At 60.9% G+C, this 19,971-nt stretch overlaps 2 protein-coding genes and 1 long non-coding RNA gene across 10 annotated transcripts; 2 read left to right on the top strand and 1 right to left on the bottom strand.

Moving 5' to 3' along the window:
* Positions 1-2,021: 2,021 nt before the first annotated feature.
* Positions 2,022-4,974, bottom strand: LOC114017456 (uncharacterized). Its single transcript, XR_008734131.1, has 2 exons — positions 2,365-4,974; positions 2,022-2,229 (listed from the first exon to the last, which is right to left on the bottom strand). It is a non-coding gene; the product is annotated as an uncharacterized LOC114017456 (long non-coding RNA).
* A 15-nt stretch (positions 4,975-4,989) lies between these two features.
* ZNF335 (zinc finger protein 335) lies at positions 4,990-16,018 on the top strand. Of its 8 annotated transcripts, none has more exons than XM_055722042.1 (28): positions 4,990-5,099; positions 5,481-5,712; positions 6,093-6,366; positions 6,796-6,873; positions 7,123-7,452; positions 7,600-7,734; positions 7,820-7,978; positions 8,096-8,339; positions 8,461-8,638; positions 8,722-8,834; positions 9,038-9,056; positions 9,268-9,384; positions 9,473-9,549; positions 9,668-9,828; positions 9,964-10,193; positions 10,307-10,379; positions 10,464-10,558; positions 10,697-10,983; positions 11,093-11,234; positions 11,307-11,696; positions 11,784-11,926; positions 12,882-13,021; positions 13,535-13,638; positions 13,772-13,849; positions 14,036-14,119; positions 14,298-14,363; positions 14,550-14,631; positions 15,210-16,018. In XM_055722042.1, exons 2-28 carry the CDS (start codon positions 5,512-5,514, stop codon positions 15,323-15,325), a joined length of 4,116 nt encoding a protein of 1,371 aa, XP_055578017.1. In that variant the 5' UTR covers positions 4,990-5,099; positions 5,481-5,511; the 3' UTR covers positions 15,326-16,018. The 8 variants fall into 8 exon arrangements, 7 of the variants coding, with proteins under 7 accessions (XP_055578017.1, XP_055578015.1, XP_055578016.1 ...); XM_055722040.1 differs by having other exon boundaries at positions 10,271-10,379; XM_055722041.1 differs by having other exon boundaries at positions 8,096-8,354.
* Positions 16,019-16,129: 111 nt separating this feature from the next.
* Positions 16,130-19,542, top strand: LOC129736919 (iroquois-class homeodomain protein IRX-6-like). Its single transcript, XM_055722071.1, has 2 exons — positions 16,130-18,558; positions 18,875-19,542. Exons 1-2 carry the CDS (start codon positions 18,382-18,384, stop codon positions 19,355-19,357), a joined length of 660 nt encoding a protein of 219 aa, XP_055578046.1. The 5' UTR covers positions 16,130-18,381; the 3' UTR covers positions 19,358-19,542.
* Positions 19,543-19,971: the final 429 nt, after the last annotated feature.

Below are 19,971 nucleotides of genomic sequence, written 5' to 3'. Positions count from 1 at the left end.
TCAGTGACACCCCCCGCACAGGGCAGGGGGTACCGGCCAGACTGACACCGCACCCCAGCTGCCACCCAGTGGGGCTCAGGGCCACCACCACGCGAGAACCACAGGGCCCCTCTGTCCCGCCTTGGGACCGACCATGGGCAGGGCTGTGGGGCTGGCACAGGCTGGAAGCTCCTGCAGTGGTGCCAGGGACTGAGCCCCCCAGATCCACAGCTGCTCAGCGTGGCAGAGCCCTGCGCCAGCGATGAGCACACAGGATGGCAGCAGCCCGACACAACATTGCATGCAAGGCCTCTGAGGCCCCGCTACACAGCCAGTTCTCCTGCCCACTTGTTTATTTTACTTATATTTCAGTAATTTGCTGATTACTCTTTTTTTAACCAACCAGCAGTGATGAATCAGCAGCACAGGAGAGGGTGGAAGCCGGTGGCCTTGGACCGTGGCTCCGAGGTCTCAGGTTCTGGGAAGGAAGCCACAGGATCCCTCCAGAAGGGAAAAACAACCAGCAGCAGCAGCACTTCTGGCAGGCGAGGAGGGGCCAGGCAGGGCCACAGCTGTGGCTGTTTGTGTTCAGCAGCTCCAAACACATCCTGGAAAGGCCACCGATGGTCCTGAAGCCCTGCAGAAATGGCAGCCATGGCTCTGACCGGGGCACAAGATGAGACACGCAGACAGGCAGCATGTGGGATGGCTCTGACTGCCATCACTCCACCCCATGTGCAGGGTGGCAGGTGCCAACGGCAGCAGGACACAGGGAGGGCACTGTGGCCCCTCCGGCAGGCAGGAGCACACCGCACAGCAGTAGCGGGGACGCTGGCAGGGAGCTGGGCTGCATGCTCCATGTGGAGCTGGGCCAGCCGTGCAGCACTGCCTCGCCCCGGGGAGAGCCCCTCGGTGCCCACGGTGCAGCCTTTGGCAGCACCTCCCAGCCCAGCTGGGCTGGGCAGAGCAGAGGCCAGCGAGCCACCAGCGAGGATGTAAGTGGCCTTGCCATGGGCTTTTGTCGGCCTCTCTGAGCCCTTGGGGAGCAGCTGGGAGCGGCTCCTGCCTGTCTCAGGAACACCCTGCCTGATCCCAAGGGTGGCATTACAGCCGAGGCCATGGGTTCAACCACAGCCTCAGCAGCCACAAAAAACAGGCATTAGCCCACAGCACTCCCACTTGTGCCCTGGAAAGTGGAGATCCCAGCACTAACAGCCAGCACTGGAGGAAGGCTGCTCCCCGGAGAAGCGCCGGTGGCCCAGCAAGCCCTAAGCATGAGGCAGAGCGGCCGAAGTGGTGCCCGACGGGAAGCTGTCCCGGCTCACTGCCATCCCAGCACGGAGCAATCCCCCGAGAGAGCCACAGGCGCCTTCTTCAGGAGCCGCTGTTGCTGGGAAGGAGCTGAGTGGTGAAGCAATCTGGTGTGAAGAAAAAACCATTTCCTGCAGCAAGGGCTGTTTTGCTCAACGTTTTACAAAATGTGCTGATGCAACTGTCCTTCCCAGGTGGGATGTAAGTACGAGCCTGGTTGATGTGGATTAATGCCCTGCAGCTACACAAACATTGCCAGCAGTGTTTTCTTTAAAAAGAAAAAAAGGCAACAAGGAGGAACAAACAGCATGTATGACAAAATCACTGACTGTGGAAGTCTGGGGGCCTGGGTTGCAGGGAGGCTGGAGGAGTGCTGCCCTCGGCACCGTGCTCAGCGCAGGCCACCACCTATTCTGCGACACTGATGGAAGCCATCAGCTCATGAAGAAGCTATTGTGGGAGCAGAACAAGCCCACAAGGCAGGTCAGCACGGCAAACAAACTGCTGCTGGGGACCGGGCAAAGCAGCATGGCTGAGTGGCACCAGTGACAGCAGGACCCCGACCAGAGTTGCTCCGTCGGTATGCTCTCTCCCTGCCCTGAGCAGCAGCTTGTCTGGCTGTAGCTCCTTCCAAGCACCATATCCAGGCTGGAAAGCATGGAGCTGGGAAACCTTCCATCTCTTGGGACAGCTGATCAACCAGCCTGTTAAAAATCAGCTTTGTATCCCACTCAAGTCTTATAAGTTTATTCTCCAGGCACAAGCATTTGTGTTGTCTTCTTAGCCCATTCCCAAAAGGCCTTTAACCTGGTGCTCCCCCTGCTAAGGTATTTGGACTCACATCCAATGCATGCCACATCCATTTTTGGATTCTCTTAAGCCTCTTGCTGAGATTCTTCTGTGTTTTCTTTGGCCCTGAAATGATTTCAGGCACAGGAGCTGCAATGGCAGAGCATTATCAGAGAGGAGCTGTGCCTTCAGAGCAGAGCACGGGAGCTGTGCTTTGCCAGGCTTGGAAATTCCTCACTCACCCCCGCTCGGGGGCATGCGGGATATTTAAAAATAGCAGGTTACCCATCTCAGCAAAGCTCCCGCTGGTACAATCCTTTGAGCAGAGGACATGGGGTATCTCTGCAGGGTAACTGGGAAGCTTTAAGCAACTTTCCATCAGTCGAGCCAGCATCAGGAGGCTCCCAGAGGTCAGGCTGCTTTGCCCTGGAACCATCATCCACCAGGAAAATCCTTCACTTGTCTCACACAGCAGCTGACTGAAGGCAAAAAGAGGGAAACCTGCTAGTCCAACACAAATCCATCCTGTTTCCTCTACCTGGGAGGCAGCTTTTGCCAGGGGTTTCTCTGACCCACCCTGCCCGACACAAACATGGAGCTTCCCCTAAGCCCACAGGCAGAGCCAACCCCATGGCCAGTCACAGACAGCATCACACTCCTCCAGTGTGAGCTACAGTAATATGGAGAGAGGCTATTGGAGAGGGGACATCAGCCACAGGAGCTCCACGCATCCTACCGGGCTCCACTTCCCCTGCAGCAACTGCAGAGTCACACAGGATTGCTTTAAACAGGAGTAGTGGGAAAAAAAAAAAAACCCAGTGCCTTGGTGTCTCTTGGCTTCTGGTGTGATGGTGATCGCAGCAGCAGCCGGCTGCACACAGGGACTCAGCATCCAAGTCACTGGCAGGCAGCGCTGCTGCAGCACTCCCTTCTCAGCTCACGCCAGCCTGGGGATGGGTCTCACTGATGCTGTCTTCCTGTGATGGATGAGGGCATAAACCTTTCAAGGATGTATTTAATTAGCCTGATGAAGAGCCGGAAGGTGCACTCACATAGGCTGATGGTTCAGCAGCAGCTCTGCTGCCTCCTCTGTGCATGCGGCGCCACTGGGAAGTCTCACTGGGGCCAGGACGCGCATGAGGGACCTGCAGAACCCCACAGATGAGCCCTGGGCTCAGGGAGGCTGAATGCAGCCACTGCCCACCTTGCTCTGGACCAGAAGCACCACCACCAAATGACGCACAGAGCTGATCCAGCCCACCCAGTTTGTCCTACGCCTGCCTCCTCGCATTTCTGGCAGGCTAACTCTGCACTCACAGATCATGCCAGATGAGACATTCATTGTCTGTCCTTCCGCACCTGGCACCACGTCAGCACCAGCTCTGGCCCAGCCATTCTGGTCAGTGAGACAATGCAACTGCCCACCCAGACCTGCTCTGGACAGAGCCGCACTGCGGGCTGGCTCAGTTCTAGTGGCCTCGGGACCTGGGCAAGATGTGGAGCCTTAGCGCTGCCTCACTCAGTGAGCACGTCCCTCCCATGGGGACCAAGCAGCCAGGTTCAGCCCAAACATGTCTCAGCCTCAGAAGAACATGGGCACAACACAGCTGCCTTTTTTCCAGAGAAAACCTGGATAGAGACATCCTCAGTAGAGCACCGCAACATGAGAAAACATCAGTGAAAGCATGGAGCCACTAAAGCCAGGGGTTCATTACAGACAGCACGGAGCAGGGGCCAGCTGGGCCAGGGGCCTTGGCCATAAGTGACCAAGCCCAGGCTCTCCCTCTACAGCTGAACTCAGCTGGAGGGAGACGGCACTGCTGCACCCGACGGTGCTGCTGGAGAGCTGGGGCAGCAAACGTACTGCAGCACCGCCGTGGTGTCGTGAGGTGCCAGCAAAGCCCCACTGCTTTCGGCGTGCTGGGAGCCCCCAGCCAGCCCAGAGCCACTCCCAGCTTGGGCGTCTAAAGCACAGGCACTGGAGGTGCAGCCAGCACAGCCGGCCCAGGCCTGCCAAAACAGGCACCTGCTGCCATCTGCAATGGGGTGCAAACCCACCCGGACAACAGATCTTGGTTAGCAAGAGAACAGGGGAAGCCAGCTATTGCTCAGCTGCAGAACTGCCATCAAAAGAGGCAGGTTTGCCTTCTGTAAGGCAAAGCAAACCTACAGCAGGCGCCATTTCCACGCTGCAGAACGAGGGGGGAAAGTACTTGACAGTCTGAAACCACGCGGCCACCCGAGCTGAACACCGTAAGGCCCCGGGACCGCGCGGCGAAAAGCACGGTAGAAGCCCCCGCGGCTCGGGCAGGGCCGCCCGAGGACGGGCAGCCCCAGCCGGGTCCGCGGAAACACCCAAGAACCGCGCCGGGCTCCACGCCCGGCTCCGTGCCCACCGCGGGCTACAGAACGGCAGCCAGAGCGCCGGGGCTGCACGGCACCGCTCGAGGTGCGGCCGGCCGGGGGGCAGCGCCGTAGGGCCAGGACCGGGCCGGGCGCGGACTGCCGTGCTGGTCGGTACCGCACAGCCCCCGCTCCGCCCACGGCGGGACGAGACCGCGTCCGCGGGCTGGCGGGCAGAGCCGGAGCGGCCAGGCCAGGAGCCCAGCCCCAGGCCGTGCCGCCGCTGCCGCTTCCGCCTCCTCATCACGTGACGGGCGCAACCCGGCGCGACGCCGACGCTCAGGGCCCGGGCGCCGCTTCGTGACGCCATGACGTACGGTTACGGTGTCTTTCCGTAATCCCTCCGCGGAGAAAGTAGTCCCTGGCGGCGCGCCGAGGCCTCCGCCAGCCCGCGGGCGGCGGGCAGCGCCGCCCGGTCCCGGGAGGCGGCGGCGGCGGCCGGAGCGAGGGGCGCGTCCCCGCGGTGGCGAGCGCCCTGGGCGGGGCGGGGGCCGGGGTAAGTAGTCCCGGCGAGGGGCCCCCGCGGCCGTACCGCTGCGCGGCGCGAGGGCGGGGGGGCATGGCGGCCGCCGTGATGCCGGCTCCGGCGGAGGCGCGGCGGGGCCGCGGCAGGCCGGGTGAGGGCGCGGGCCGGCGGGCGGGCGGTGGCGGCGGCGGGCCCCCTCGCCTCGCCGCGGCGGCGGCTCCCCCCACCCCGGCGCACCGGGGCCGCCCCGCCGTGTGCGCGCGCGCGGAGGCGGCGGGGGGGACCCCGCGGCAAGATGGCGGCCGGAGGCCGGGCAGGGCCGCGGGGCATGCCGGGACCGGGGGCGCCGGGAGGCGCCGGGCCCTCCCGGGAGGGCGGCCGGGAGCGGCGGGCATGGGGCCGCAGCGGCGCCGGCCCCTCCGCGGGCGCCCCGAGGGGCGTCCCGGGCCCCCGCGCCGGGCCAGGCGGGTTGCGCGGGGCCGGGGCGCGGGCGGCGGGCAGCGGCCCTGACGGCGGCGGTCTCCTCTCCCAGGTGGAGTCTAGGTGGCCCCGGCGGGACGGGCATGGAGGAGAATGCGGTGGAGAGCAGCAGCGACGCGGCTCCGCAGGCAGCGCGGGAGGAGCCCTCCGAGAGCGGCCTGGGCGTCGGGACCTCGGAGGCCGTGTCGGCAGACAGCAGCGACGCCGCCTCGGGCCCCGGCCCGCTTTCCGGGGTGGATGACTCGGGCGTGGGCCAGAGCTCCGACAGCAGCGGGGTCTCCCTGGTAGGCGTGAGTGGGGAAAATGGGGCGGCGGGCAGTGCGGGGAAGGGAGGGCGGCTGTGTTTCTGCTTCCTGTGGGTTTCTCTAGACGCTTGTGGCAAACTGAGCTTTGGGAGCCAGCTCAGCAGACTTGAGGGGTGCCGTTAGGCTGCCGGTCGGGTGTCTGCTTGCTGGTCAGAGGAGGGGAGCTCTGTTCGGTAGCCAGAGCAGCCAGGGCCCTTGGCAATACCAAAGGATTTGCTCTGATACCTTTTCTTGTGGTTCTGCCGTGATATACTGGTATTGTTTGCATATGCTGGCTCCCCAGGGGCCTGGCCTGGCAGAGGTTTCTCAGCTGAGCTCTCTTGGCCTTTCTTTTTTTTTTTTTTTCTTTTCCCTGCCAGGAAGAGGTGTCGGAGAGTAGCTCAAGCACAGATGCCATTCCCCGGATTTACCTGCCAGATTCATCTTCTGTTGCCCAGTCCACCTTGGTCTCCAGTGTCTCCACTGTGAGCCAGTCCATCATGGTGTCAGAGTCCCCACAAGTCCTGGTTCACTCCAGCGTCATCACTGATGGAGCCACAATTGTGTCAGACTCCACTGCGTCCACTTCCTCGGACCTAGGTTCTGCCATTGACAAAATCATTGAGTCCACAATTGGACCTGACATCATCCAGAGTGAGTGTGTGCTCCCAGCTGCTTGTGCATGTGGCAGACCTGCCTGCTGTCCCTCTAGTGGCCTGTGTGCAGATGGCTCAGGGGACTGGGGAAGGGAGCTGCTGCTGTGCCAGACCTTGGACGGTGAGAGGGAAATAAGTATGTGCATACATATGCACCGTGGTCAGCAGGGGTTTCTCTTGCCTCGCTACAGTAGCTGGAGGGTTTGGTGAGGAGCTTATGGCTGCTGTGGCTGCCGGACAGCCCTCCCTCTGCCCAGCTGTTCCTTCAGCCACGGTGCCAGCAGCCCAGGGCAGGCTCTGGCCATGGAGCCAGACCTTCCTCAGCCCTTCCTGCTTGTGTTTGAACCTGGGAGAGCCCTAGTTAGCCCCAGTGCCTCTACAGCCCCTGTGCCTGGCAGTTATCACTCTGCTTTCCTCTTCCTCCTAGGCTGCATCGCTGTGACCAGTGCAGAGGATGGCGGGGCTGAGACTACGCAGTACCTCATTCTACAAGGCCCGGATGATGGTAAGGGCACACCCTGAGGCGTCCGGCAGTGACTGTGTCTCTGCCTCTGAGCCTGTTCCACCAGAGCGGAGCCTGGGGTGGGTATCCCGGCTACATTGGCAGCAGTGCCTGCGCCAGAGTCCTTGTGTCACTGCTGACTGTCGGGACCTTGTTACTGAGCTCGTGTTCAGGCCTGTGCCCTAGGTGTGAGTGTAGCCTTGGATGCAGGTGAGGGTCTGCTCCTTGGCTGAGCTGGTTTTGGTGTTTCAGGTGCTCCCATGGTGTCCCAGATGGCCACTTCTGCTTTGGCCAATAGCTTGATGATAGAAGCTGTTGCTGATGGACCTACCTCCACGTGCCTTGACCAGCCCGGACCTTCAGACCCTTCTGAGCAGTTGGAAGTGCTGGAGCTACCCACACGGCCAGATCAGGCCCGAGAGGTGGATGGTGGGGAGGAGCTGGACCAGCCAGACATGGAAACCCTGGAAGAGATGATGGAGGTGGTTGTGGTGCAGCAGTTCAAGTGCAAGATGTGTCAGTACAAGAATGTCTCCAAGAAGACGCTAATTAACCACATGAAAGAGCGGCACTTCCAACCAGGTGTGCGCTAAGGGCTGAGGAAGAATTATCTTATTGCAGACGGGCTCTACTCTCTCCGGGGTAGAAACAAGGGGAGAAGTACAAGTGTAAGGACCTGTTCTGCCATGCAGTCTGGTAAAGAGTTTTTTGTTCTGTTCTCTGTGGCAGTGGGTTCAGCTCTGGCTTTGAAGAAAGGACGTCCACGGAAGGGGGGATCTGCTCCAAAGACTGCGGAGGAGGAGGTCCCAGAAGAAGAAGAAGATGACGATATCATGGATGCTGGTGCTATTGATGACCCTGAAGGTAGGTAGAACTCATCTTCACCGCATCTTGCATAGCTTAGTTTTTCCGCAGTCTCTGTCTGACGTTTTGGGCCACTTACCTTCAGAGGACAGTGACTATAACCCAGCTGAGGATGAGCCTCGTGGGCGACAGCCCAAGTACAGCCGCACTGTCCCCACATCCAGTGAGGAGAGGCCACGTCGACGCCCAGGGAGACCCCGCAAGTTTCCTCGTCTGGAGGACATGCCCCAGGATGTGCCTGAAGGTGGGGGAAGCGAGGGGCAGCAGGCCTGTGCTGGGCCAGAGCAGGGAGCAGTACACAAGCTCTCAGCAGCCTGCAGGGAGGGTGTGTGATGGAGGTGTGCTGCTTTCTGTTGAGCAGGAGGGGAGGTGGAGCCCTTAGTGACATCCCAAAGCACACCGAGCCGTGAGCTGCAGAACTCTGAAGCAGCCAGTTCCTCGTGCCTGGAGAACGGGACCAGTGAGAGCCTGGCAGAGCCCAGCATCAGCCAGTCTGACTCCAAGAACAAGGACCCTTCCTCTAACACCGGCCCCGAGGAGGCAGATGTCATCCCCAGGAGGCGAGGGCGGCCCTCCCGCCGCTTCCTGGGCAAGAAATACCGCAAGTACATGGGGCGCAGGTGAGGGGTGTGTGCTGAGCCGGTGCTGGGCCCTCTGGCCTGTGCCCAGGGCCGGTCCAGCCCCTGTTTGCCACCACAGCTCTGAGCCCTAGTCCCATTTCCACAGGTACTACTACAAGTCACCCAAGCCCCTGATGAGGCCCTACCTGTGTCGGATTTGTGGCTCACGTTTCCTCACGCATGATGATCTGCGTTTCCATGTCAACTCACACGAAGCCAATGACCCGCAGCTCTTCAAGTGTCTCCAGTGCAACTACCGCTCCCGGCGCTGGTCCTCCCTCAAGGTGAGCGCCGTCTGTCCTGCTCCTGTACACGTGAGCGTGGCTGGTAGGCCCAGGTCTCACGGCCCCTGCTCTCCTTCTTGCAGGAACATATGTTCAACCATGTGGGCAGCAAGCCCTACAAGTGTGAGGAGTGTAATTACACCAGTGTGTACAAGAAGGATGTCATCCGGCACTCCACAGTGCACAGCCGGGACAGGTGAGGGAAGTGCAGTCCTAGAGACTGTCCTGCAGCCTGACTGGATGGCACCAACACTGTTCCTCCTGCCCTGGGAGGGCAGCCATGGCTGCTTTTCCCCTGACCTCTGGCCCTTTCCAAAGTGGCTAGTTTTGGTGTCTTGGGTACAAGGGAGCTTGGACTTGGGATGTGGGTAACACAAGGGGGTTTTCTTTCTTTTTCAGGAAAAAGAGAGCTGATCCGGTGAGTTTATGTACCCTGTTGGCTTATCTCTCAGCACTGTTGTATGGGAAGAGGCATGTCTGGGTCTTCCACAAATTCTTGGTGCCTCGTTGAAGGCAGTGTTTCTGGATCCCCTGAGGAAAGTCAGCCCAGGTCCTGCAATGGGGAGAGGGTAAGGAAACTGGTGAGCCCCTCCCAGGTGAGCTTATTTTTGTGCGTGCTCTTCCTCCAGCCCCCAAAGCTGAACTCCTTCCCATGCCCTGTATGCAACCGTATCTACCCCATGCAGAAGAGGCTTACCCAGCACATGAAGACACACAGCACAGAGAAACCACACATGTGTGATAAGGTGAGGGTGGGGTACAGCCTGGGGAAGCGGCTGGCAGCGAGTGAGGCTGGATGGGAGGTAAGTGCTGCTTTACTTGGTTTTGCTGCAGTGTGGAAAGTCCTTTAAGAAGCGCTACACCTTCAAGATGCACCTGCTGACACACATCCAGGCCATTGCCAACCGCAGGTAGGAGCCTGGCAACAGCCTGCAGCATGCCCTGGTAGAGCCTGTGTCCCGGCTCCCCCTTAGAGGGGAGGACAGAAGGTCCCTGCTGCCCGTGTGACAGGTGGTTTTGTCCTGGCAGGTTCAAGTGCGAGTTCTGTGACTACATCTGTGAGGACAAGAAGGTCCTGCTGAACCACCAGCTGTCACACATGAACGACAAGCCCTACAAGTGTAGCTTCTGCAAGTACTCCACCTTCCGGGAGGACTTCCTGGTCTCACACATGGCTGTCAAGCACACGGGTGAGGGGAGCTGGCTGCCTGCCTTGCCCCATGCCCCAACATCCTACAGCCCCGTTTCTCCAGGAGGTGGTCAGAGCCTGTCTGCTCTCCCTGCCGTCCCTTGGGGGCCTCCTGCTTGACTCCCGTGTCCCGCAGGAGGGAAGCCATTTGCTTGTGAGTTCTGTCACTTCACCACCAAGCACAAGAAGAACCTGCGCCTCCACGTGCACTGCCGCCATGCCGACTCCTTTGAGGAGTGGGCACAGAGGCACCCTGAGGAGCCACCCTGCCGCCGCCGCCCCTTCTTCACACTGCAGCAGATTGAGGAGCTGAAGCAGCAGCACAGCCAGGTGCAGGCCTCGGCTGAGCCAGAGGCCACCCCACCGGTGAGTGCTGTAGCCCCTGCCCCAGCTCCTGGCACTTGATGGCCCCAGCCGTGCTGTCAGCTCTCTCTCTCACACAGGGGCATCTTGGCACTGTCACCTACCATGCGGTCCAGGCCGTCCTGGACACGGAGCCCCCCATCCTCTCGCAGGATTCCCTGGGAGGAGCCACCGTCATTTTTGAACGAGGTGAGTGAGCTCCCAAGGAAAGATGTGGGGATGTGGAGGAGGTGGGTGAGTGCATGCCTGACCTTCCCCTTCTGACCCTGACAGGTGTGGCTGGATCAGCAGAACTGGCCACGCAGACTGCCCTGGATCTCCTGCTGAACATGAGCACTCAGAGAGAGCTGGCCACGGGCTCACTGCAGGTGAGGAGGGTTGAGGGGCTGGCAGTGCCTGGCAGGGGGAGGCTGCCCAGCCCTCCACAGTGCCCAGCCCTGTTCCGCTTCAGGCGGAGTCTTGCAGAGCCTTGCCTTCCTCTGGCTGAGCCACTGTCCCTGCTGCAGGTGGCAGTGGTGAAGCCAGATGATTCAGGAGAGGTTCGGGGCACCTGTGAGCCTCAGGCACAGGAGGAGGGGGCAGAGATGGACTCTAAGGAGCAGCAGCAGCAGCAGAAATTGGTGACGCTGCACATGGCAGAGCCTGGGGAGACGCTGGTGCAGGAGGCTTACGAGGAGGCAACCCTGGGTGGCTCGGAGTTGCAGCAGATCACTATCCCCTTTGGCGGGACAACAGAGTACAGTATCATCACACCCATCAGTGAGGAGATTCAGGCTCCAGGCACGCTGTACAGGTCAGCCATGTGGAAGGAGTGGGGAGACGGAGGCACTTCCGATCTCAAATGAGGAGTCTTTAGTGATGAGGAGGACAAGACAGATCCTCTCTGATCCTGTCCTCTCCAGCAGTGAGGAGGAGAGTCCTGCGGAGGCTTCCCACACGGTTGTGCTGAATGAAGCTGTGATGACAGAAGTTGCTCCGAAAGACCAAAACAATCACTATGTCATGTCATCTGGCATTCCGGGGAGCCAGTTCCATCACATTGAGGTAAGGAGCTGAACTTTTTCCCCCGTCTCGGGCAGCAGTGTGAGCAGGTGTGACTGGGTGTTTCTCTCTCAGCCCCTCAGCGGGGATGCTGCCTTTCCCTTGCCTGCGGAAGGCCAGGAGGCACAGCCCACCGGCATCAAATGGCCCCTGGTGCAGTGTGTCACCAGGCAGCTCCAGAAGGACTCATCTTTATCCCCAGCCTCCGAGGGGCAGGAAATCTCATCCCCAAAGGTCAAGTGGCCTGTGCTCCAAGGCATGGCCAAGAAGCTCTCATGCAAGGTTTCCACAGCCAAGAAGCTCTCGTGCAAGATTTCCACAGCCAAAAAGTTTTCATGCAAGATTTGCACAGCCCTGTTCACAGGGAGAGCAGAAATGGAGCGTCACAAGAGAGCCCACATTGGGCCCAGCACCTTCAAGTGTCCCGACTGTCCATTCACTGCAGCCCTCTGGCCAGAGGTTCGGGTAGGTTTCCTGGCACAGAGAAGCCCGGGAAACGAGGTTTGGGGAAGTGGGGGCTTTTTGACCCTGTGCTTGTCCTTCTGTCCCCAGAGCCACATGGTCCAACATGCCAGCCTTCGGCCACACAAGTGCGCCCACTGCAGCTTTGCCTCCAAGAACAAGAAGGACTTGCGCAGGCACATGCTGACACACACCAATGAGAAGCCCTTTTCCTGCCCCATCTGTGGACAGAGGTGAGTGAAGTCTGCTAGGTTGCTGCTGCTTTGAGAGATCCTGTAGAGGTCTCTGTCATGGTTTAGCCCCAGCCAGTAACTAAGTACCATGCAGCCACTTGCTCACTCCCCCCTCACCCAGACAGATGGGGAGGAGAATCAGAAAGGAATGTAAAACTTGAGGGTTGAGATAAGAACAATTTAATAATTGAAATAAAACAAAAAGAAAAATTAAAATAACTGTTATAATGAAAAGGAGGGAGAAGGGGAGAGGAGTGAAATCCAAAGGGAAGGGAGAAAAGAAAACCAGCAACGCACAATACAACTGCTCACCACCCACTGACCGATGCCCAGCCAGTCCCTGAGCAGTGACTGGCAGCCCCGTCCAACCATCCCGCCCCCCGCGTTTATATACCGAGCGTGGCATCCCATGGTGCAGAATACCTCTGGCTAGTTCAGGTCAGCTGTCCTGGCTGTGTCCCCTCCCAATTTCTTGTGCCCTCCCCCAGCCCTCCCGCTGGGAGGGAAACTAAAAAGCCCTTGACTTAGTATAAACACTACCCAGCAACAATGAAAAACACCAGTGTGCTGTCAGCTTTTTTCTCACACCAAATCCAAAACACAGCACTGCACCGGCTACTAAGAAGAAAATTAACTGTCCCAGTGGAAACCAGGACACTCTCCAAGGCTCAAGAGGAGATAGGATACTGGCAAAGAGCTGGCTGCCCCAACCCTGCCCCTGGGAGTGGCCCTCTGTTAGAGGGAACCCTGCCCTTGAGAATGGTTCGTGCTGCAGGTGGACCCAGCTTTGTCCCCAGGGAACTTCTGCAGGAGGAGGTTCAGTACTTCGGTGCTGATGGAGACATCCTGGGAGCTGGGATAGGCTGTGCTGTAGGATGTATCTGTGGCATGGGTCTCTGCACAGAGACCCTCTGCTGCCCGCAGCAAACTACACCTCGTGCCCTTCCTCCCATAGGTTCAACCGTAATGGGCACCTCAAGTTCCACATGCAGCGTTTGCACAGCTCAGAGGGGAAGAGGCCAGGGGTGCCCGCGGCTGCTGCCCAGCAGACCATCATACTGAACAGCGACGAGGACACACTGGCCACCCTGCAGAGTAAGTTGTGTACCTGCGAGCAGGGCTGACCTGCAGGTTTTTTGTGGCCAGAGCCCCATGCAGGGTTTCACCCAGCCTGCGGGCCATGCAGGACTGAGAAGGGTCAAGGCCAGGAGGTTCCTGGTTAGGATTGCCAGCAGCAGCAGAGCTTGGTGGGTGCAGAGACAAGGGGGCTGGGCAAAAGAAGCATTCCTGGTGAGGCACTGACTTGTGGTTCTGTGCAGAACTAGGGAGCGGTCCCATGTTTCCACCAAGTAGCTCCCAATAGATCAGTGCATTGTGGGAGCAGTGGTGCTGTGAGCAGCTCATGGCTGAAACGGGAAGTGGAGTTCATGGTCTGATGTGGAGGTTGTGTTTTGCCTGCAGTGACCTCTAGTTTCCTTCATGTTGGGGGAGTTTGGTTTGGCTTCTGACCTTCTGTGAGCAGAGCTGAGACTGACCGGTGCTCCTCACTGTGGCAGGGGCTGGCCAGCAGCCCCAGCAGTGTCTGCACTGGCTTTTTCTGCATTCCAGCGGCTTTGCAGTCTGGCCAGGCGGTGCTGGCTCCCGAGCGGCTGCAGCAGGCTCTAGGGCAGGAACACATCATTGTCGCACAGGAGCAGAGCATCACGAGTCAGGTGAGTCAGGCCCATCGGTGTCATCCTCCCGCCCTGTGCGGCTGCTCCCCGTGAGCTATGTCCGTTCCCTCCTCGGAGGGCTTGCAGACAGGCATACCCCTGCTGATGGTTCTGGGCTTTTGCTGACCCGCAGGAAGAGGCTGCATACATCCAGGAGATCACAACTGCTGACGGACAGACAGTACAGCACTTGGTGACCTCTGACAACCAGGTGAGTGGGGGCACATCCCAGGAACTGAAAGATCCTGTGCAGCTGGAGCAGGGAGAGCTAGGAGCAGTGGGGAGGAACGCGGTGGAAACAGACACAGGAGACAGACAAGAACGAGCCCTGTTGTGATGTTGGAGGGCAGGGTGGGCAGTGGTAGCCTTTTTGGGGTCTGAATCCCTGTGTTTGCAGGTTCAGTACATTATTGCCCAGGATGGCGTGCAACACTTGCTTCCCCACGAGTATGTTGTTGTCCCAGAGGGACATCACATCCAGGTGAGCTGCAGTCTGTCTGCCCCCCCTTTGCATGGTGGACGGGGCTCAGGAGGGTGCCGTGTGTGGAGCTGGGCCACATCCTGCTCCCTGTGGCTTACTGGGCTTGAGTCATAGCTTGCTTTGGGGACAGGGATGCCTGCTAGCCCTAACAGAGCCCCACTGTGGTTCTTGTCCCCAGGTACAGGATGGTCAGATCACGCACATCCAGTATGAGCAGGGCAGCCAGTTCCTCCAGGAACCGCAGGTAAGGGGGCAGGCAGGCATGGTGGTTGGAGCTGAGGGGTCTGCTCAGAGCCCGTATCGGAGCCAGAGAGGGAGGGATGTGAAATAGAAGGTGCCTCAGTGACTCGGTGCAGCAGCTGTGGCTGGAGCAGCGCTGCAGGAAGGGACCCTGCCCCTCCTGGACTCTCCTGTTCTCTCCCCCCTGCAGTTCCAGTACATGCCTGTCTCACCTGAGCAGCAGCTTGTCACCCAGGCGCAGCTGGAAGCAGCTGCACACTCGGCTGTCTCAGGTAGGACCAGTGTCCCGGGGCCGAGCGCTGGCGTAGCTCTGGCAGTCCCGTCTCCCTCGGGTGCTGGGTGCCGGTCCTGCCGGGCAGTTTGTGGTGCCTGTTGGCAGCCGCTGGACGCTGTGGTCTCGGCCCCGCTCTGCCTGCAGACGCTGATGGTTTGCTGCAGCTGGCTGAGGAGGGCAGGGAAGGCTGGAGGGGATGAGGCTGGATCGCCGCTTTGCTGCCTACATCCCTGTAATTCTGGGAAGCAGCCTGCTGTGGTGGCCGAGGGGAGACCTTTACTAGTCCCAGTGTGTCAGTTCTGGAACAGCACCAGTTCCCTTCCCTTGGAGAGGAGTTGCTGTGCTGGGAGAACAGCAGCTTCCACAGGGTGGAGACACCCTGCTGCATGTTTGCAGAGCTCACCAGAGCCTGGCTCCCTGCTGGAGCCCTGCCTGAGTGTAGTGGCCCTTCACTCACCTTGCATGCTTGCCCCTTCCCTGGAGGCAGGTGGTGAATGCAGGGGGGGGCCCCTGGGCCACCACCAGCTGTCCCCTGCCCTTGGACAGGGGGAGGCACTGACCCCCTCTCCTCTGCAGCGGTGGCTGATGCTGCGATGGCCCAGGCGCAGGGTGTGTTCACCGCTGAGGCAACAGCTGAGATCGAGGAGCTGCAGGAGGGGATCCACTACGATGTCATCACGCTGACGGACTAGCACTGGGGCCAGGCCCGGCTAGCGCTGGGACACCCATGCTGAGCAGGACAGCTGCACCAGGCGGGAGCTTCCTCAGCCAGCAGTTGCCTTATTGCTTCACGGCGACAGGGGATGTGCCTGAGCGTGCCGCGGCAGGGGCACACTGCTGCTCGCCCTGCGCTGCAGGGGTTCTGCACATCCTTCCCAGTACAGGCAGCTGTCTCCAGCGGAGACTGCTCTGCAGCCGAGGCAGGCTGCGCAGTGTCAGCGCTCTCGTGTGGACGCTATCTTTGCCTGTTGCACTTGATGATGGTCTAAAATCCCTTTTCCTGAATCATGTCTGTGTGGGCCAAACTCGGCTCGGTGTCTGCCTGGCACATGTGGATCCTGGGAGAGAGCCATGGGGCTGAGCCCAGCTGCGTGGTACGGTGTGAGGTGAGGTGTTTGCAGCTGCAGCTGCATGCTCGCTGCTCGGCAGGCGTGGGGAGTGAGGGCAGCGATCCCTCCCGTGGCTTCTTCAGCCTGCGGGCAGGCAGCACTAGGGCTTTGGACTGGAGAAACCCAGAGTAGGAAGAGGCACAGGTGGAAGATGCTCTATTTTTCTTCTGAAAGAGGGATGGACTCTGGAGTTTGTTCGTAGGTGGTTGCGGGAGGGGTTCAATTCTGACATTCTCAAGCTTTGACTATGCTTATGAATAAAAAGGGATTGAAACCCGCGTGTGTGCCTGCCTGGAGGGTCTGGGGTCACCTGGCCAGTGGGGACAGTCAGGCCTGCCTTCCTCCTGCCGCCTCTGGCTTGTTCCTCCAGGGCTGGGGTGTGTGCATCCCCAAGCCTGGTGCTGGTGGCAGCTGCCCTGCACTATCCGCTTCTTCCTGCCCGAGTGACCTTGAGTCCTGGGAAGCGAGCTGGGCATCTGGTATAGCAGTGGGTTGGGCACGAAATTAATCGAGTGGTAAACAGCCTAAATCCCATGTAACTCTGTCCCAAACTACACACACTGCCCCTCCCTGAGCGGATTGTCTGGAAGTATTTACATGTGATTAGCTGTTATAATCTCAGAGTTTTAGTTCTATGCTTTTGCATTAAACTGATTATCTGCGGAGGGGAAAAAGGGCTGGAACCACCCAACCTGAGCAAGAGCTTCTGTGAGGTCAGAGCTCCGTGGCTGCAGGACTGCTGCGGTGTGATCACTGGGCGCTCGGCCGGGCTCGTGCAGGGGCCAGGGACGGTGCGGGGGCTTGCGCTGTGAGCGCAGAGCGGGTGCTATGAACACAAAGTGGGTGCTCTGCCCAAAGTGCTGGCGGCCCCCTCCTGCCACAGCTGCTGGGGGTGCCCGCGGCCCCTCCCCTGCCCCAGGGCAGCACCCTGCCTGCACGTTGGGCACCCAGGCTGGTGTGGGCTGGACCCTGTGCCCATCCTGCCCAGCCAGGGACGTAGCGTGCGGGTGGCCCTGCGTTCCCCTGGGGGAGCAGCCACAGTTGATTGTGGCTCTGCCCTGGCTGTGGCTGTGTCCCATGGTCTTCACATCTGCCTGCTGCCTGGTCTGTGCTTAGCTGTGCCACTGTGTGGCTGTGCCTGTCTGGCCGTGGCTCGGTTGGTGTCCAGCTGTGTCCATCCGCGGTGCTGGTGGCTGGCTGTGGTCCTCCCTCTCCAGCTGTGCCGCGCAGGGTTAAGGTACACCACAGCAATCCGCAGGCGCTTTCCTAGATTACAGCTCCATTATCTAATAAAGCGGATCCTCGTTGGCAGCACCGATTAGGGCTGGAGGAGTCCTGTGGGGACAAGGTTACGGGGCTGCTGTGAGGCTGTGGCCAGGGCTGGTCCCAGCTGTCTGGCCCGGCCAGTGGCACAGGCATCCTGGTTGCCCTGTGAGTTCCATACCTGGGGCTGCCACGAGCACCATGTTCCACAGCACAGGACTGGAGCTCCTGTCTGCTGCATATGGGGAGCTCCAGGTGCTGCTAGGGCTCTGGCCATGGGGCACAGCAGGTCTCAGGTTCCCTCAGTACTGGCATCTGGTCCCTGGGTCTTTCTGCTGTTACCGGGGGCCTGCGGGGAGCCCAGGGATGCAGCAAGGGCTCATTAGCACCAGTGACCTTCTCCTTCCCGTCCCCAGCCAGCGCTAAGCGGGTTTGTTACATATTTAATATCCTGAGAGCGTTATTAGTCGGTATTTAATGACGGATACAACCTGTGGGATAATCCCAGTCTTAGTGGGGAGGCGCAGAGGCAGGAGCTGGCCGGCTTGGGGGGTCGCAGGCTCTTGGGGCCCCTTGTGCAACTGCCCACCGCTGCCCTGCTGGCCCACTGTCCCTGCTCCGTCAGCAGGCAGAACGCCCCAGTGCCTGCGGGGCTGAGTCCTCAGCCAGGCAAAGGGTTCTCGCCCATCCCTGGGGCTGTGGGGCCCCTTCCCCTGCGCCCCTCTGCAGACAGGACCCCAGCTGCAGGCATGGCAGCGCTGGGGCCAGGACCTGGCCAAGCTGGAGGAGGAGTGGGCTCCGGAGCAGCGCCTTGCACCTCCCACGTCCTGCCAGGCCGTGCACAAGTTCTCCTGCAAGCCCCTGACCCTCCAGCCCACCCCACCACAGTGTGGGAGGCTCTGCCGACCCCTGCCCCTGAGCCAGGTCAGGGCTGGGGTCAAGGATGGGGACCGATGGCTCTTGGCACTGCAGTAAAGCCCTGGGTATGCTATGTCCCATGTGCATCCCTGTGTGGGCTGCATCCCTGGGGCTGTGGGCCTCCCCGTGGGCCCCATGCACCAGCCCCTGGTGCCACTGCACCCCATCACTGGGGGCTGCGCAGGCTGTGCTGGGGCCATGCAGGGTCGGGGGACTGGGGGGTGCCGGGGTCCTGGCGTGGGTCCTGGCCACGTCCCGGCTGGTGGTGGGCAGGCGGGGAGGATGCTCCCTGCCAGTCCCTGCCTGGCAATAGCCAGGAGAGGGGGAGGCAGCGGCTGCCCCAGATCCCTGCTGCCGCTTTCGTGGGTGCTAATACCCCCTAATCAGCTGTCAGTCACTGCGGACCCCGGCAGCTATAAAACGCCCGGGAGCAGCTCCCCAGCTCCTCTCCCTGCAGCATGGCAGCTCCTTGGGGTGAGGGGAGCCCAGGCCGAGATCCAGGGGGCTGCGGGGGGCCGTGGGGAGCCCTGCGGGGACCCCCCCAAGCCTTACTGCCCTGGCCCTGCCCCTGCCCCTGCCCAGTGCTGGCTGGCTACAGCCTGCTGCCGCCCCCTCTAAGCCTCCTGGCGCCCTTGGTAAGTGCTGCGCTGCAACTCCTGGGGGATCGGGATGTGGGACCCCTCGCAGGACTGGGACAGGGCTGCGTGGGGTGATTGGGGTTGGGGAGCTACTGTCCCGGGTCCCCTGCGCCCCCCCCCCCCGTGTCCCCCCCCATCCCCCTGGCACTTTGGGGCGTGTGGTGCTGGGCATGGGAGAGGGAGAGGAGGGGCAGGACCCATTTCTGCCCCCTCCCATGAGCAAAGGGCCGAGCCCCCACATCCCCCAGACCCCTTTCTCCAGCCACAGGTACCCCTGCCCTGTCCTGCCTTGACAGCTCTCTGCCCATTCCAGGTCGCGCCCGCCTACGAGGTGCCACTGGGGCTGCCCATTGAGCCAGGGCGGGCGAAGGTGGCAGCGGCGCGGGAGAGCACCGGGGCGCTGAAGGCCTGGCTGGCACGGCACCCCCGGAACCCCTACCCCAGCAAGGGGGAGAAGGTGATGCTGGCTGTGGTCAGCCGGATGAGCCTCACCCAGGTCTCCACATGGTTCGCCAACGCCCGCCGGCGCCTCAAGAAGGAGAACAAGACGGGCTGGGCTCCACGCGACACCTCAGACTGCGAGGACAGCGAGGGCGAGGGGGCCCTACTGGGTGTTGCCCCCAGCGCCAGCCCTGTGCAGGATGGGTGTGGGAGCAGCTCCGAGGTGGGACCAGGCCCTGGGCAGGGCAAGCAGCCCCAGAAACCCAAGATCTGGAGCGTGGCGGCTATTCTGGCATCTCCCCACGGCGAAAGCGGGTGCCCCCCAGGGGTGCTGGCGGTGCTGGAGCAGGGCTAGGGCTGGGGCGGCCGTGCCCTTTACCCGAGGGCAGGTGGGGGCCAGGGCTGTGGCTGTGGGGAAGGGACAGCCCTGCGGCTGGGCAGGGAAGGACAGATGGCCGTGGGACCAGGCAGCTGCCTGGCTGAGGAGAGTGGGCAGTATGGGCAGGGAGGGACACGAAGCGCTAATAAATGTCACTTTGTCTTGGGCCTTTGTCTGGTTTTGCCTGTCTGCAGTGGGCATGTTGCTGGGGATGCCAGCGGGGGTACGGGGGTGCCAGCAGGGATGCAGGAGTGCCACTGGGGATGCTGACAGGGATGCGGGGATGCCAGCGGGCTGCAGGCATTTCCACTGCCAGTGCTGCCCGCAGGAGCAGGGCAGGTCCTACCCCAAGCCCCTTGGGCTGCTCCTTGCCCACCCCCTCTGTCTGATGCCATATCCCCACACTGCCAAAAGTGGGACCCTCCTGGGCACCTGGTCAGGCTGCAGGGTGTTTTCCAGCCCCACCACTGGCTGGGGCTCCCAGCGGGGGCTCCCCCTGTTCAGCAGAGGATAAGCCACAGCGTTTCCAGGCAATTCCAGGCCTTCCTGATGCCTCCTCCCTCTCCCCCTCCCTGGAGGTCTGGGGTCAC

The sequence above is a fragment of the Falco cherrug genome, chromosome 10, assembly GCF_023634085.1.
Source record: "Falco cherrug isolate bFalChe1 chromosome 10, bFalChe1.pri, whole genome shotgun sequence".
NCBI classification, from domain to species: domain Eukaryota; kingdom Metazoa; phylum Chordata; class Aves; order Falconiformes; family Falconidae; genus Falco; species Falco cherrug.
This window is presented reverse-complemented; position numbering and strand designations above follow the sequence as displayed.